General features: G+C 44.0%; 1 protein-coding gene across 2 annotated transcripts in view; it reads right to left on the reverse strand.

Moving 5' to 3' along the window:
- LOC133280691 (transcription factor RFX3-like) overlaps positions 1-16,434 on the reverse strand; it is a 178,082-nt gene that overhangs the window by 15,685 nt on the left and 145,963 nt on the right. For both annotated transcript variants that reach the window (XM_061475607.1, XM_061475606.1), the window contains 4 exons: positions 12,689-12,810; positions 10,946-11,058; positions 10,025-10,140; positions 9,404-9,558 (listed from right to left, as the gene is read on the reverse strand). In XM_061475607.1, the coding sequence (XP_061331591.1) occupies positions 9,404-9,558; positions 10,025-10,140; positions 10,946-11,058; positions 12,689-12,810 (506 nt within the window). The remainder of the gene's footprint in view (positions 1-9,403; positions 9,559-10,024; positions 10,141-10,945; positions 11,059-12,688; positions 12,811-16,434) is intronic.

Below are 16,434 nucleotides of genomic sequence, written 5' to 3' on the forward strand. Positions count from 1 at the left end.
GAGGTCACCCCTCAGTCTCCTCTTCTCCAAGCTAAAGAGACCCAGCTCCCTCAGCCTCTCCTCATAAGGGAGATGTTCCACTCCCTTAATCATCTTTGTGACTCTGCGCTGGACTCTTTCAAGCAATTCCCTGTCCTTCTTGAACTGTGGGGCCCAGAACTGGACACAGTAATCCAGATGCGGCCTCACCAAGTCAGAGTAGAGGGGGAGGAGAGCCTCTCTTGACCTACTAACCACACCCTTTCTAATGCACCCTAGGATGCCATTGGCCTTCTTGGCCACAAGGGCACACTGCTGGCTCATGGCCATCCTCCTATCAACCAAGACCCTCAGGTCCCTTTCCACTTCACTACTGTCCAGCAGGTCAACCCCCAACCTGTACTGGTACATGGGGTTGTTCTTCCCCAGATGCAAGACTCTACACTTGCCCTTGTTGAATTTCATCAAGTTTCTCCCTGCCCAACTCTCCAGCCTGTCCAGGTCTCGCTGAATGGCAACACAGCCTTCTGGTGTGTCAGCCACTCTGCCCAGTTTAGTATCATCAGTGAACTTGCTGAGGGTACACTCGGTTCCCTCATCCAGGTCGTTGATGAAAATATTAAACAGCACTGGTCCCAGCACCGACCCCTGAGGGACTCCACTAGTCACAGACCTCCAGCTAGATTCTGCCCCATTAACCACAACTCTCTGCCTTCTTCCTTTCAACCAGTTCTTGATCCACCTCACTACCTGATCATCAAGCCCACACTTCCTTAGCTTATCTATGAGGATGCTGTGGGAGACAGTATCAAATGCCTTACTGAAATCAAGAAAAACCACATCTACCGCTCTACCATCATCCATCCACCTAGTTACTTCCTCATAGAAGGCTATAAGGTTGATCAAACATGACTTCCCCTTGGTAAAACCATGTTGGCTGCTCTTAATGGCCCCCTCATCCTTGATATGTCTAGAGATGGTGTCAAGAATAAGTTGTTCCATCACCTTTCCAGGGATGGAGGTAAGGCTGACCGGTCTATAATTGCCCGGGTCCTCCTTCTTGCCCTTCTTATAGACTGGCATGACATTTGCCATCCTCCAATCCTCAGGCACCTCTCCTGTTTCCCACGACTTACCAAAGGTGATGGAGAGTGGCCCAGCAATGACCTCCGCCAGCTCCCTCAGCACCCGTGGGTGTATTCCATCCAGACCCATCGATTTATAGATGTCCAGACTGCTTAACTGATCCCTAACCCAATCCTCATCCACCAAAGCAAACTCCTCCTTTATCCTGACTCCTTCTGGGGCTATAGGAATCTGGGTCCCCCAGGGAGAGTCTGCAGGAGTAAAGACAGAGGCAAAGAAGGCATTCAGCACCTCTGCCTTCTTTATATCCTCTGTCTCCAGGGCACCCACCTCGTTCAGCAGTGGGCCTATATTGCCTCTTGTGTTAGTTTTATCCGCTACGTATTTGAAGAAGCCCTTTCTATTGTCCTTAACCAGACTTGCAAGATTAAGTTCCAAGGAGGCCTTAGCTGGCCTAATTGCCTCCCTACATCCTCTAACAACTGTCCTATATTCCTCCCAAGTGGCCAGCCCCTCCTTCCATAATCCATAGATTCTCTTTTTCCGCATGAGTTTGCCCAGCAGTTCCTTGTTTAACCACGCTGGTCTCCTGGCTCCCCCACTTGACTTCCTACCCATTGGGATACTCTGATCCTGATCTTGGAAGAAGTGGTCCTTGAATGCTGACCAACTATCTTGAGCCCCTTTACCACCTGGTCATCCTCCTATCCACCAGGACCCCCAGGTCCCTTTCCCCTTCACTACTGTCCAGCAGGTCAACCCCCAACCTGTACTGGTACATGGGGTTGTTCTTCCCCAGATGCAAGACTCTACACTTGCCCTTGTTGAATTTCATCAAGTCATTCTGGAGGTCATCACCAAGCATGTAGAAGAGAAGAAGGTCATCAGGAGGAGTCAGCATGGATTCATGAAGGGGTAATCATTCTTGACCAATGTGATAGCCTTCTATCATGACATGGCAGGAAAGACAAGGAGCTACTGGAGAGGGTCCAGCGGAGGGCCACAAGGATGATCAGGGGTCTGGAGTGTCTCTTTATGAGGAGAGATTGCGGGAGCTGGGCCTATTTAGTCTAGACAAGAGGAGACTGAGAAGGGATCTCATTAATACATATAAATATCTCAAAGGCGAGTGCCAGAACGATGGTGCCAGACTCTTTCCAGTGGTGTCCAGCGACAGGACAAGGAACAGTGGCCATGAACTAAAACACAAGAAGTTTCACCTCAACATGAGGAAGAACTTCTTTACGTTGAGGGTGGCAGAGCACTGGAATGGGCTTCCCAGGTGGGTTGTGGAGTCTCCATCTCTGGAGACATTCGGAACCCAGCTGGACACGTTCCTGTGTAAACTGTTCTAGGTGGCCCTTTCTGGGGGTGTCATTTACAGTATCAAAAGTACCTTTTTTAGCTATAAAGATAGCTGAGGCTCTATGTTTTAAAATATTCATGCAGCTTTATCAAGTGATTATTGTTTGGTCCACAGAAAGGATATAAATCTTAGTATTTACAAGGATTATACTGCTCATCCCACAGTTGGACAACTTGTCCATAAGGATGCTGTGAGGGGTAATATCAAAAGCCTCACTAAAATCCAGAAAGACCTCCTTTCCTTCATCTACTAGGTGGGTGACCTTATCATAGAAAGATATCAAATTAGTTAGACAGGAATTTCCCTTTGTGAACCCATGTCGACTGTGCCTAATGATTGCATTGTTCTTTAAATGCTTCAGTAGCACCCAGTATGATCTTCTCCGTAATTGTTCCAGGAGCTGAGGTTAGACTAGCTAAAAGGTCTGTAGTTTCCTGGGTCTTCCCTCACACACTTCTTGCAAATTGGAATAACATTGCCTAGCTTCCAGTGAGCAGGGACTTCCCCAGACTCCTTTGGTAGATGGTCAAGAAGGGTCCAGCCGTAACATCCTCTAGTCCTGGTCATAGGATTCTCCATTTACTTCTTGTAGAAGTTTCTTTCCATAGGATCAGGTGTAAGGTCACCCCTTCCACTCTGTCTGGGAAACTGCCCACTGGAGACTGGAGCAACAACTTTCCTGGAAGAAAGTTGTTGTTGGTTTTCCTTGCAATTCACATACCCATCCCTCTAGGGTCAAGGTAGATTTTCTATCCCGCTTCCTGATGTCCTCTCTGTAGTCTTGCAGGTAAAATCACAGGGTGGCCCATGGTGTATACCCACTATATTATCTCTCTTGAGCAAAGGAACGGTTACTCCTAATAGTTGAGATACCAGTCTGTACAAGTGGGGAGAATGACCTATCTTCTTTTTGTTGCCAGTTTCTCCACAGCTGAGACGAGGGCAGAACAGAGACTTTCTTTGTATTGCCGGAGTTGGCCAGTCAAATCACCCACCTTTTGTCCCTCTCCCTCTTTCCAGGCCATTATTGCCATTGAGTTGGCATACAAATTTCTGCCACATGGGTTGCGTGCACATGACTTCATCTGGATCTTTGGATAACTGCTTGTTGTCCAGGTCATCATAAATTACCTGTAGCATGGCTAATTCCCTCAGGTACCAGATACGTCTCTCCACTGCGGTCCATTTGCCCGGGTTACATACAAATTCTTCGTTGAAGGGATACCTTTCCTTCATGCCTGACAGGAGTCACCTTGAGAGGCTGAGGACTTGTGCCCCTTCTCCAGTCAGTTTCTCTATGCCCCCTTCCCTAGAAAGGGATCCCGTCTTTTTTTGCTTCCTTACCCTGTAATCACAGGGTACTGGCGCCATTATCCCAACATTGGAGCAGCCATGTGACAATATATTTTCCTGGACAACAGCTGAAATCTTTTAGCATATCCTGCAGCTCACTCAGGAGCAGGGATTGAGTGGTTAGCATCTCGTTTATGAGTTCTTCCTCTTTTCCTCCTGTTCTTGTGGTGGCCCTGCTTCAGTGTAGTCTGCCTTCTTCACATCTTCCTCCTGCTCTCTCTTAGCTCCCTCTGGATTCTGCACTTGTTCGGGGTGAAGTTCCAAAACATTGGAGGTGCCTACTGGACTAGGTGCCTGTACTATCCCAGACATCCTGCCACTCATAACTATCCGTCCTCAGGAAGATCTCTTGGTGGTATTCTTAAATAGTTGATTAACCATAAACAAGACCTCAAGCATTCAGAAGACATTGCAATAGGACCTTCCTGAGGATATTCAGAGTTCTCAAGAGCTATTCTAATTAGCTTAGAGAAAAGGAAGATGAAAGAAGCTATCTCCCCCATGGATTGGTTCTCAGAGGAGAAAAGGTTAAAGGTGTAATTACTCTGGGATTAATCCCATCAGGCCCCATGGATTTGTGAACGTTCAACTGATACAGCTGGTCCCTTGCAATTTCAGTGTCCCTAAATGGAAAGTCGCTGTTCCTGCACTCATGATCCTCCAACTCAGGGGACCGGGCAGCCCAAGGCCTATCCGTATTATTAAAGACTGATGCAAAAAAAGCATTGAATGCCTCTGCTTTTTCTTCATCAGTAGCTCTCTGAATAGATTAAAGTTTTCTCTCCTGAAGTCCAGCATTGCAACCCTGCTGTCCTTTTTTCTTATTACACTGAAAATTTTCAACTCAACCATTTCATGATCACTGTGGCCAAGACAGCTACCTACCATCACATCTCCCGCCAGTCCTTCTCTATTCACAAATGACAAGTCTAGGAGGGCATCTTTCCTAGTTGGCTCACTGAGTACCTGTGACGTTATCTCCCACAAGCCTCAAGAATTTCCAGGACCTGCTCGTCACAGCAGTATGATATTCCCAGTTGATGTCTGGGAAGTTGGAGTCTCTCATAAGGGCAAGGGCTACCGATTCAGAGATTTCTCCTAATTGCCGATAGACTAACTCATCGGTGCTTGCATTCTGGCTGGGTGCTTGGTAGTAGACACCCACTACAACATCGCCTTCGTTTTCCATCCCTGTAATCCTCACCCAGAGGCTCTCCACCACATCACCGCTAACTGTAAGGGCTGTACAATCAAACCTTTCCCTTAAGTATAGTGCCAGCACTCCAATTGTGGAACTCATTCCACCAAGTCTCACTAACAGCAATGATATAATAGTTCTGGGAACTAACCAGAGCTTCCAGTTCTTCCTGTTTGTTTCTCAGACTGTATGTGCTGGTGTACAAGCGTTTCAGGTATGCTCTGGAGCCCTAAATCTAAATCTGAATCTACCCTCTTTCAGTTTAAAACCGTTGCCCCTTGTCCTGTCACTACAGGCCCTGGTAAAAAGTTTCTCTCTGCCCCCTTTGTATATTGAAAGGCTGCAATAAGGTCTCCTCAGAGCCTTCTCTTCTCCAGGCTGAACAACCCCAACTCTCACAGCCTTTCTTCATAGGAGACGTGCTCCGGCCCTCCGATCGTTGTCATGGACCTTCTCTGGACCTGCTCTAAGAGAACTGGATGTGCCAGAGCTGGAGGCAGTACTCCAGGTGGGGGTCTCACAAGAGTGGAGTAGAGGAGCAGACTTGACCTGCTGGCCACGCTTCCTTCTGTGCAGCCCAGCATGCAATTGGCTTTCTGGGCTACAGGTGCACATTGACAGCTCGTGTCCAATTTTTTGTCCACCAGCAAGTAAGGATGCAAATGCTTCATCAACATCCTCCCCTTGATCAGGAGGCCTGTAGTAAACACCAACCACAAGGTTTCCTTTGTTGGCTGTTCCTTTATTTTTATCGACAAGTTCTCAATCTGTTCATTTTCAACGGCAGCTCTCTGCAGTCAATCCATCCTTTTACACAGATGCCCACCCCCACCCCCCCCAGGCTCTTTCATTGCCTGCCCCTTTTGAATGGTTTATAGTCATCAATTGCAGCACTCCTGGCGTGTGGTTTGTCCCACCACATTTCAGCAATAGCGATTAGATCATAGCTTTCCAGCTGCACAATGGTTTCCAAGCCCTCCTGTTTGTTACCCATGCTGCGTGCATTGTTATAGAGGCACTTTAGTGGGCCTATTGACCATGTAATCTTTTTAGAGGAAGACGCCCTAATTTCTTTGTGGCGTTTCTCAGGCATTTCCCGGTTGATTCCCAATCCATCAGCAGCCCTTGGCTCTTGTCTGGTGCTGAAAACTCCATCCCCTTTTCCCACTAAATCTAGTTTTAAGCCCTCCTTATAAGTCTGGCCAGCTTGTTGGCAAAGACACTCTTGCCCCACTTGGTCCGGTGAACCCCATCACCTCCCAACAGACCTGGCTTCTCAGACAATCACAGAATCGTAGAATCCCAGGTTGGGAGGGACCTCAAGGATCATCTGGTCCAACCATTCTAGGCAAAGCATGATCTAGACTAGATGTCCCAGCATGCTACCCAGCCGAATCTTAAAAGTGTCCCGTGTTGAGGAATCCACTGTTTCCTTGGGGATGCTATTCCAGTGGCTGATTGTTCTCATTGTGAAAAATTATCCTCTAGTGTCCAACCGGAATCTCCACAGGAGTAACTTGTACCCATTACCTCTTGTCTTTTCCATGTGATACCCTGTAAAGAGGGAATCTCTGTCTTCTGTTTATCCCCCTCATGCTGCGGGCTTCCCAGTCCTTTAGTCGTCTTTGTAGCCCTTCTCTGGACCCTCTCCAGCCTGTCCGCATCTTTTTTGCGTAGTGGTGACCCAAACTGAACACATTACTCCAGGTGCAGCGTGACAAGTGCTGAGTAGAGTTGGATAATGACATCTTTATCTCTGCTGGTGATGCCCTTGTTGATGTAACCCGGCATCCTGTTGGCTCTCTTTGCCACAGCAACAGCACACTGTTCACTCATATTGAGCTTGTTGTCCACCAGGACCCTCAGGTCCATTTCCACAGAGCTGCTGCCCAGCCGTGTAGATCCCAGCCTGTGCTGCACTCTTTTATTGTGTTTTCCCAGGTGCAAGACCTTACGCTTGTCTTTGTTGAACTTCATAAAGTTCGTGTTAGCCCACTCTTCCAGCCTCTCCAGGTCATCCTGCAGGGTGGCTCTCCCTTCCAAAGCATCTACTTCCCCACTCTGTGTGGTATCAACAGCAAACTTGGTCAGGATACATTTGAGCCCATCTTCCAGATCATTTATGAAGGTATTAAACAGCGTTGGGTCCAGCATTGATCCCCGGGGGGACCCCACTAGTGACAGGTCGCCAGTCTGAAAAGGAGCTATTTGCCACCACCCTCTGGATGCAGCCTGTCAGCCAGTTCCCCACCCACTGCAGAGACCACTTGTCTATACCATAACGTATCAGATTCTCTAGGAGGAGGCTGTGGGAAACTGGATTGAAAGCCTTAGAGAAATCCAGGTAGACAATGTCCACCACTCCCCCACATCAACCGAGCAGGTCACTTTATCATTGAAGGTGATCAGGTCTGTCAAGCATGATTTGCCCCTGGTGAATTCATGCTGGCTTCTCCCAGTCACATGCTTCATTTGACTTGAGATAGCCCCCAGGAGGATTCGTTCCATAAGCTTCCTGGGGAGTGAAGTAAGACTGATGAGCCTATAATTTTCTGGATCCTCCTCTGAGATCCAATTTCGAGATCCTCCTTCTTGTAGATGGGGGTGACATTAAGCCCTCTGGGACATCCCCCAATCTCCATGACTTCTCAAAGGTTATGGAGAGTGGCCTCGCAATGACATCAGCCAGCTCTCTTAACACCCTCAGGTGGATATTTTCAGGGCCCACCGATTTGTAGGGGTCAAGCTCCTGTAATGGTTCACATACCAACTCTTCCTCCACTGATGGTGGGTCTGTGTTTTCATTAACCTGGATTTTTGTTCCCAAGGCCTGGGGTTCAACAGTGCTGGTAATGACAGAGGTGAACCTGTCATTCATTGCCAACCTCTGCCTTTGCAGCATTGTTGGCGACTAATTTCACTCTCCCCTTAACAGCAGGACAGTATTTTCCTTCTGTTTCTGCTTGTTGTTTATGTACCTGAAGAACCCTTTCTTGTAGTTTTTGACATCTCTGGCCTCTTTCAATTAGAGATGAGCATTTGCTTTTCTAACTGTGCCTCTGTACCCCCTTGTAGCTCTCAATGGTTATCCGTCTGCTTCTCCATCTGTTACACTTCTCTTTTGGTTTTGAGTAGACTCAGAAGCTTGCAGTTAAGCCAAGGGGGTCTCTTGCTCTGCCTACTTCCCTTACCTTTTAAGGGGATGAACTGCTTTTGTGCTTCCAGGAGAGCGTTCTTGAAAATCTCCCAGCACTCACTAGCTCCTTTATCCTGTGTGGAAGCTTCCCACAGATTCCCTCACAACTGAGCTCTGAGTGAGCTGAAGTTTGTTCTTCTGAAATCTAGAACCTCTGTCTCGGTACTAACCTTCAGCATGCTCAGCCGGATCCCAAACTCCACAGTATTGTGATCACTGCAGCCAAGGCTACCACTAACCCAGATATTTACAAAGCAGGTTTTATTGGTTTGTGAGTAGCAAGTCCAGCGTTGCCTCATTCCTGCTTGGCACATCTGACATTTGTATGAGGAAGCAGTCTTCTACGCATTCCAGGAACTTGATGGATGACATAGAATAGAGTCATAGAATAGTTAGATTTGGAAAGGACCTTCAGATCATCACCAAGGTCGGTGATGAAGGAGGGGGAGGAGATTCCCCTGCAGCCTATGGTGAAGCAGGCAGTAACTCTGCAGATCATGAATGACAATGTCGGAGCAGATATCCACACTGCAGCCTTTGGAGGACCCCACATTGGAACATGCTTGTGGCAGGAATGGTGGCCTGTGGGGAACTCACGTTGGCACGGTCTGTTCCTTGTGGACCATACCCAGTGTAATTAACCCATGCTGGAACAGTTATTGAACTGCAGCTCTTGGGAAGGACCCATGCTGAAGCAGGGGAACAGTGTGAGGAGGGAGTAGAAACAGGGATGAAGTGTTATGAACTAACTGCAACCCCCATTCCCCAACCCATCTTCACTGCTCAGTAGTGGAGGAATTAGAAGAGTTGGGAGTGAAGTCTGACATTAATATACTCAGGCTCAGGGCCATAGTGCATTCACAGCTGTCTGGTAGAATAGAGACAGTATGTGAAGGAACCCATTTTTATCTTCAAATTAATAAAAACTTAGAATTTTCAGTGACAAAGGCATATTCCATAGAGAAATATATTCTTAAAACTTCTAGAGACTTTCCGAAATGAAGTGAAATATCCATTCCTCTTTACACACAATGCTTACATCAGCTCCAGCACACCTTCCTACTCAACAGGATTAAGGAAAGATGACACACACTATGTTTACATCCTTCCAAATCATTCCCAAAATGTTATGTGAGGTACAAAAAAAATTGCCACATAAAACAAAACAATAAAACAAAGCAAAACACAACACAGTCTTGTGAAATGATAACTATTTTTAACTTACTAGGAATAGGTCTAAGGACATCAGGAATGAGAATCTCCACCAAAGCCTGGTACATCACATGGTCACAGTTACCCATCCATTTCAGAATAGCCTCATATTTGCACAGAATAATCAGTTTTCCTTTTGGAAGTCGACTTTCTATTTCACTCAGATTGCTGGTGTGAATAAATGCAACAAATGAAAATGCATGATAAGAAAGGTACAATGGATTTTGAAATTGATTATTTAATAAAAACTTAAAAAATGTCTCTGCTACATCCAACTGAAACTCAAACTTCTTCATATGAATCCGGGGAAAAATAGCCTCCAAAGTTCTGCTCCAGTCCATAAATTACACAAAGGTATAATAAAAAAGGCCCTTGCAATTTAAATGAACTGGACAGTATCTTGTGAAAAGATATTTTGATTTTAGTTATCCAATCAAAGTAAAAAATAGATGTATTCACAATCTTTTCAAGGCCGCAGTTTGACATATACTGACAGGCTATATGTCAAATAGCAGACAACATAATTTAACCTGAAAAACTAATGATATCAAAAAAGGTTCTTAGCTTTCTTTGATTTGACTCCTGCTGTTTTATTATGATGGTGAACAGTAAACAAAAAGAGACATTTACTGACCTCAATTCAATAATAGCTGCGTCGCCAGCTGGAGCAGCAGGAGAATAGCGCCAGAAAGTTTGCCACAATTTTTCTATCAGGCTAAACTGAAGATTCACAACAACATCCACTATTGCCTAGAAAAATATAAAACAAGTGCAAATAATTTTCTATCTCACCCCCCCCCCCCCCCCCCCCCCCCCAACCCTTCCCAGGGATATAGCTCCCCCCTGGTCATTTTGCAGAAAAAATAGCAAAAGGTATGCTTATAAATTAACATATAACAACCTTTCCAATAACTTTTTATCAACAAATTTTCCAAACTGTCCATGCTAGTGTGTACAGAGACTCAGATCAGGACACGTGCAAATACAACGAAGCCTCCAAAAAAGAGCCTAAGCACATATATCGGGTGAATTCACCTAACCAGAACTTTCAACACTATTAAAAACACAAAGGAATCTTGCTTTTTCATGAATTTTGCTACTTCACTACATGTTTTAAAACACCTTCAGCAATAATTTAAAAACACTTTAGTCGCTATGAAATGTGTCCATAAGTAAGTACGCTTCTTTAAAACTTGAAGAAAAAAGTGAGCTTATTTTTAATATCATCATTAGAAACAATAATTTAATCTGATTTCAACTCCTATAAACAACTCTCTATATATTTTATCTAAAGTTCAATTTATCTAAAATTCTTAAGTATATTCCAGTATTGGTATTCTATTACATGTTATTTTCTTCTATAAAGAGAGAAATTCCAGAATGTCTTTTTGTAAACGTTCTTTCTGAGGGAATAAGCAAAATATTTGAGGAGCACATCAGATACAAGTGGAATAGCTGTAATGTGTTTTGTGTCAGTCATCCTGTTGTGCTTAATCTCAGTGGAAGACATGAATTTTCAAAGACTGATTTATGTGAAATGCCTCTTTCCTCTTACCTCACAGTGCTCTCTATAAAGACTTTGCAGTGATTTTATGTCCTCAAGGGTAGTACCATCCGGTAGAGAAGATATTTCAACTTCTCCAAACTCTGGAAGTACTCGAGATGCATCTGTTTCCATGAGAACATAACAGAAGAAAGCAATTGTGAATGGTGCCATCTACAGTTTGATTAGAAAACATTTAAGTATGATGTAAAAAAATAAAGTCTAGAAGGTCATAATGCCCAGAGGAATGTCTTTTATACATAATATATTTTAAAGTTGAAACAAAATTGTGAACAAACCAGATAGATAGCTACTTTTTAAGCAATAGGAGATTTTCAGTTATTCTTGACAGCAGATAAAAACTGCTTCACATACATATTGTATCGGTATATAAAAAAAGCTAAGATGCATTTTCTGAATATGACAGGATGAAGAAGAATATTCATGTCAGCATGTCAGAGCCTCATATAATAGGTTTTGTTTTGATCGACTGAACAGTTTTTGCATTGTCATGAATGATAGGGTTTAGTAGATCCAGAAGCATTTTATTTGAAATTTACAAGACTTTCAACTGTAGCCAACATTTGCTTTAACTATTCCTCATAAATATTTCCAAGAAATACACTGTCAACCAGAGGGACAATAGAAGGGAAAATTCAAAAACATGTAAACTGTAGTCTAAGGTTCCCAATGATTTCTATAACAGCAAGTTTAGGCCAAAAGATGTGGTGCTTCAAAATCCTAATAGATGAAACTAAGTGTAAAATTATTGGAATAACACATTTAATAAGCTTTTTTTACATAAGTAAATTACTAAATTGCCACTTGCTTCTACATCTGAGAAATTACTATGCTTAGCTACATCAATGAATGTACAAAATGCACATTCTAAACACAAACCTTGGGTTTCTGTTTTAAACTCTTTGTATCTTTCCATTTATAATGTTGCAGCACAAACTCAATACACCTTGACAATGGTCAACACAACTGCAGAGCAGAAATATAATCCAAATTTATGTGCATATTCAAAAAAAAAAAAAGGGAAGCCAGTGGAAATTGATGAACTCCTAGGGAAAGATTTTCACTATGCATTTCTGTATAAAATGCTTCACTGCAATTGCATTGCAATATATTTTAAATCTACCATGCAAGTAGATTTTTCACAGTTTTTCTTTTATGTCTCTATGATGCATATTAAACAACAATCTAAGACAGCTCTTGAACCTTATTGGACAAATGAGAGTTTAAATACTCATGTTATCATTGCCACCAATTTTGATGATCTGATTGAGGATTTTTATCAAACTATCATAGGTTTAGAGAGCTTCCGCTACTGCAGGGAGGTAAGTCCTGTGGGAACTGAGATCGCCCCTGAGGATATTATTGTAATTAGAAGTGAAGCAGAGGACTTAGAACTAGATGGTCTATTTGATGAACACATTAATCCCTTTGCAAGGTATATTTACATAAGATGTTTACATCTGGGATCCTGTAGAGACGGGAGTCAAAGCACAGAGTGTCATTTTGCGGTACACCTTACACTTGAGAAGTGGAAAACCATTACAGAAGTGGAAGATCATTACAGAAGTGTTACAATACAGAAGATATAGCTTCTATGAGTATCATTTTCTTTTGCTATCATTGAGAGTTTTGAACAGGGCAACATAACTAAAATAATTATTGTATTTATATGACTTGATGTTCAAGGCAATAATGGAGTTTATTTTATTTTTACAACAGTATAAAACATCATACCTAAAAACTGTTGATGATGTTGACTTTGGGCAATTAAAGTTTGCTCAGCAGATGCGCCTGCCTGTTGACCACTTCCTGTGAAACCATCTGTAACTCCATCCACTTTCTGCACAGGCTTGTATCTACAAAATTATCAAATATAAAATTATTCTTTATGTTCACTTTTTTGTAAGTGCGACATCACACTCTGTTCTGCCTGATTTCTATGTCTCGACATACAGTTATGCTAGTTCACAAAAAAGAAAAAAAAATCAGAATAACTGTAGTAAGGAAAGGTAGATCACTAGCAATCCACTGACTGTAGAATGGAAAATATAACTCTATTTTTAAAATGGGAAAAATGTGTCCTGGTTTCAGCTGTAGCAGTTATTTTTTTCCTTCCTAGTAGCTGGTGAAGTGCTGTGTTTCAGATTTAGCCTGAGAACAATGCTGATAACACACCAATGTTTTAGTTATTGCTAAGCAGTGCTTACCCTGATCAAGGACTTTTCATGCTCTCTTGCTCTGCCAGTGAGGAGGGGCACAAGAAGACAGGAGGGAGCAGAGAAAGGACACCTTACCCAAACTAGCCAAAGTTCCATACCACAGCACGTCATGCCCAGTATATAAAATCGGGGGAGTCACCCACAAGACCCAGTTCACTGCTCAGGTCGGGCTGAGTATCAGTCAGCGAGCGGCGAGCAGTTGTATCGTGCATCATAGAATCAGAATAGTTAGGGCTGGATAGGACCTTAAGATCAACTAGTTCCAACCCCCTTGCCATGGGCAGGGACACCACACACTAAACCATATCACCCAAGACTACATCCAAACTGGCCTTGAACACTGCCAGGGATGGAGCATTCACAACTTGCTTGGGCAACCCATTCCAGTGCCTCACCACCCTCACAGTAAAGAATGCCTTCCTTATACCTAACCTGAACTTCCCCGGTTTAAGTCTGACCCCATAACCCCTTGTCCTATCGCTCCAGTCCCTGATGAATAGTCCCTCCCCAGCATCCTTGTAGGCTCCCTTCAGATAATGGAAGGCTGCTATGAGGTCTCCATGCAGCCTTTACTTCTCCAGGCTGTACAGCCCCAACTTTCTCAGCCTGTCATCATACGGGAGGTGCTCCAGTCCCTGACCATCCTCGTGGCCCTCCTCTGGACTTATTCCAACAGTTCCATGTCCTTTTTATGTTGAGGACACCAGAACTGCACACAATACTCCAAGTGAGGTCTCATGAGAGCAGAGCAGAAGAGCAGGATCACCTCCTTTGACTTGCTGGTTATGATTCTTCTGAGGCGGCCCAGGATATGTTTGTCTTTCTGGGCTGCAAGCACAAGGTTTATTGTATTTTTTTTTCCCCTTTTCACTTTTAGTTTTATATTCTCTCCCCTTGTTGTTTCCCTTATCATTATTATTATTAGTAGTAGTAGTAGTTTTCTCTTGTACTTTAGTTATTGGACTGTTCTTATCTCAGTTCATGTGGTTTACATTCTTTAGATTCGCTTTCCCATCCTACCCAAGGGTGGGGAGGAAGGGGGAGTAGGGAGAAAGTGGCTGCGTAGTTCTGAGTTGCTGTCCGGGCTTAAACCACAACAGTCCTTTATGGTGCCCAACCTGGGGCCCAAATGGTTGAGATAATAACAGATCAGATCAGAGTGTGTCAAAACGTATTTCTGATAAGCATTCATTTTTATGGATTAATAGTCACTTGTCACAATGATGATACCCAGAGGATCATGAAGAAGACATGAGAAAGTGGGATGGAAAACCTACTTCAGTAGGTGCGTGAACTGCAAAGAAAAACAATGGTGAATGGGGATCCTCCCAAGAAAACTGCTGCTCCAGGCTCTCGTGGGCAATGAAAGAGCTAATTTTACTTCTACTCCTATGAAAAGGAATTCTACTCCTTTTGTACAAGAAGTAAGTGAAGAATCTTATGATCACTATTAGATGGGCCCTGCCTACAGCCAGGAAAATGGGGACAATCAGGTTTAATGGGCTGTGTGGATAAGATGGCATGGCACATGAGTCCCACAGGAGTATAAGGCTCTAATAGATACCGGTGCACAGTGTAGGCTAATGCCATCAAGTTATCAAGGGGTGGAATCCATTTGTATTTCTGGAGTGACAGGGGGATCTCAGCAGCTGACTGTATTGGAGGCTGAAATCATCCTGACTGGGAAGGAGTGGCAAAAGCACCCCACTGTGACTGGCCAGAGTTTCCGTGCATTCTTGGCATAGACCTTCTAAGGTATTTCAATAACCAAAAGGGTTCCTATGGACTTTTGGTATATCTGCCTTGGAGATGGAGGAAATGAAGCAACTGTCCACTTTGCCTGGTCTCTCAGAGGACCCTTCTGTTGTGAGGCTGCTGAAAGTAGAAGAACCTGTGCCTATGCAGGGGTTTGAGATGCTCCAGAAGTGATTGGCACTGAAGCACAGCTCCTCCTGGCACCCCGGTTGCCTGGGCTGGGCTGTTTAAAGGCAGGGCCTCCTCTTCACATCACGAAAACCAATGCTACATGGAGTAAGTGGGCTGCACTAATTACACAATGAGCTCAAATAGGAAATCCCAGTCATCCAGGAATTTTAGAAGTCATCATGGACTGGCCAAAGGGCAAAGATTTTGGAATGTCACCAGAGGAGGAGGTGATGCATGCTGAAGAGGCCCCATCATATAATAAACTGTCAGAAAGTAAAAATCAATATGCCTTGTTTACTGATGGGTCCTGCCATGTTGTGGAAAAACGTTGGAGATGGAAGGCAGCTGTATTGAGTCCCCTATGACAAGTTGCTGAAACTGCTGAAGGAGAAGTCAACTTGAGTCAGTTTGCAGATGTGAAAACCATTCAGCTGGCCTTGGACATTTCTGAATGAGAAAAATGGCCAGTACTTTATCTCTCTACTGACTCATGGATGGTGGCAAATGCCCTGTGGGGGTGGTTGCAGCAGTGGAAGCAGAGCAACTGGCAATGCAGAGGTACTGTAGAGGGTGATAGAGTTCCTGTGGTGCACATAAAGAATCTGCTGGGGAAGACAGTCTGGGTCATTACTACTTCAGGTAAAGGCAAGCCCACTCCTGGAATTGCTTTTGTTCAAAGACCTGGGTGTACTTGGTAACGCAGGAAGATGGGGAAGTCTGGTGTGTACTTCAACGGGATTTAATTCGGGCTGAAAACAGCCAATGAACTCAGTTATATGCTGTTGACTGCTCTATAACACTCCTATGACAGCTAAATGTCCATTTCCACCACTTTGGACTATGCTGTCATGATCATCATCAGAGAATAAAGTCATGCAGCAGTAGGAGTCTCCCAGGACTGTCTTCAGACCACCATGGACTGAACCCAGCTTCTCTTTGATCATCACACCAAGAAAGAATAAACTTTGATGAAACCAGATGAGCTGAGCAGTGACGTCAGCAGGCAATGATCCAACACCATACACTGAAGGACTGCTATGGTAGATGAAGCCTGAAACCATGGACTGAATGAACTAAGACTTTATAGGGATGGTCCACAGAACAAAGAATGATATCTCTGTGTGTGAGTGTGTATATATATATATATCAAAAGACCAAAAGGTGATGGCATATTGGAAATTGTGGGACCTGACCATGATGTAAATAGTATGGAATAAGGGGTGGATGCTGTCCTGGGTTCAGCTGTAAGTTATTTTTCTTCTTCATGGTGCAGTACTGTGTTTTGGCTTTAGCCTGAGAATAATGCTGATAACACACCAATGGTTTAGTTGCTGC

This window comes from Pezoporus flaviventris, unplaced genomic scaffold, assembly GCF_033815535.1.
Source record: "Pezoporus flaviventris isolate CSIRO_AGI_PZ_B2104156 unplaced genomic scaffold, CSIRO_AGI_Pfla_v1 ptg000085l, whole genome shotgun sequence".
Classification (NCBI taxonomy): domain Eukaryota; kingdom Metazoa; phylum Chordata; class Aves; order Psittaciformes; family Psittacidae; genus Pezoporus; species Pezoporus flaviventris.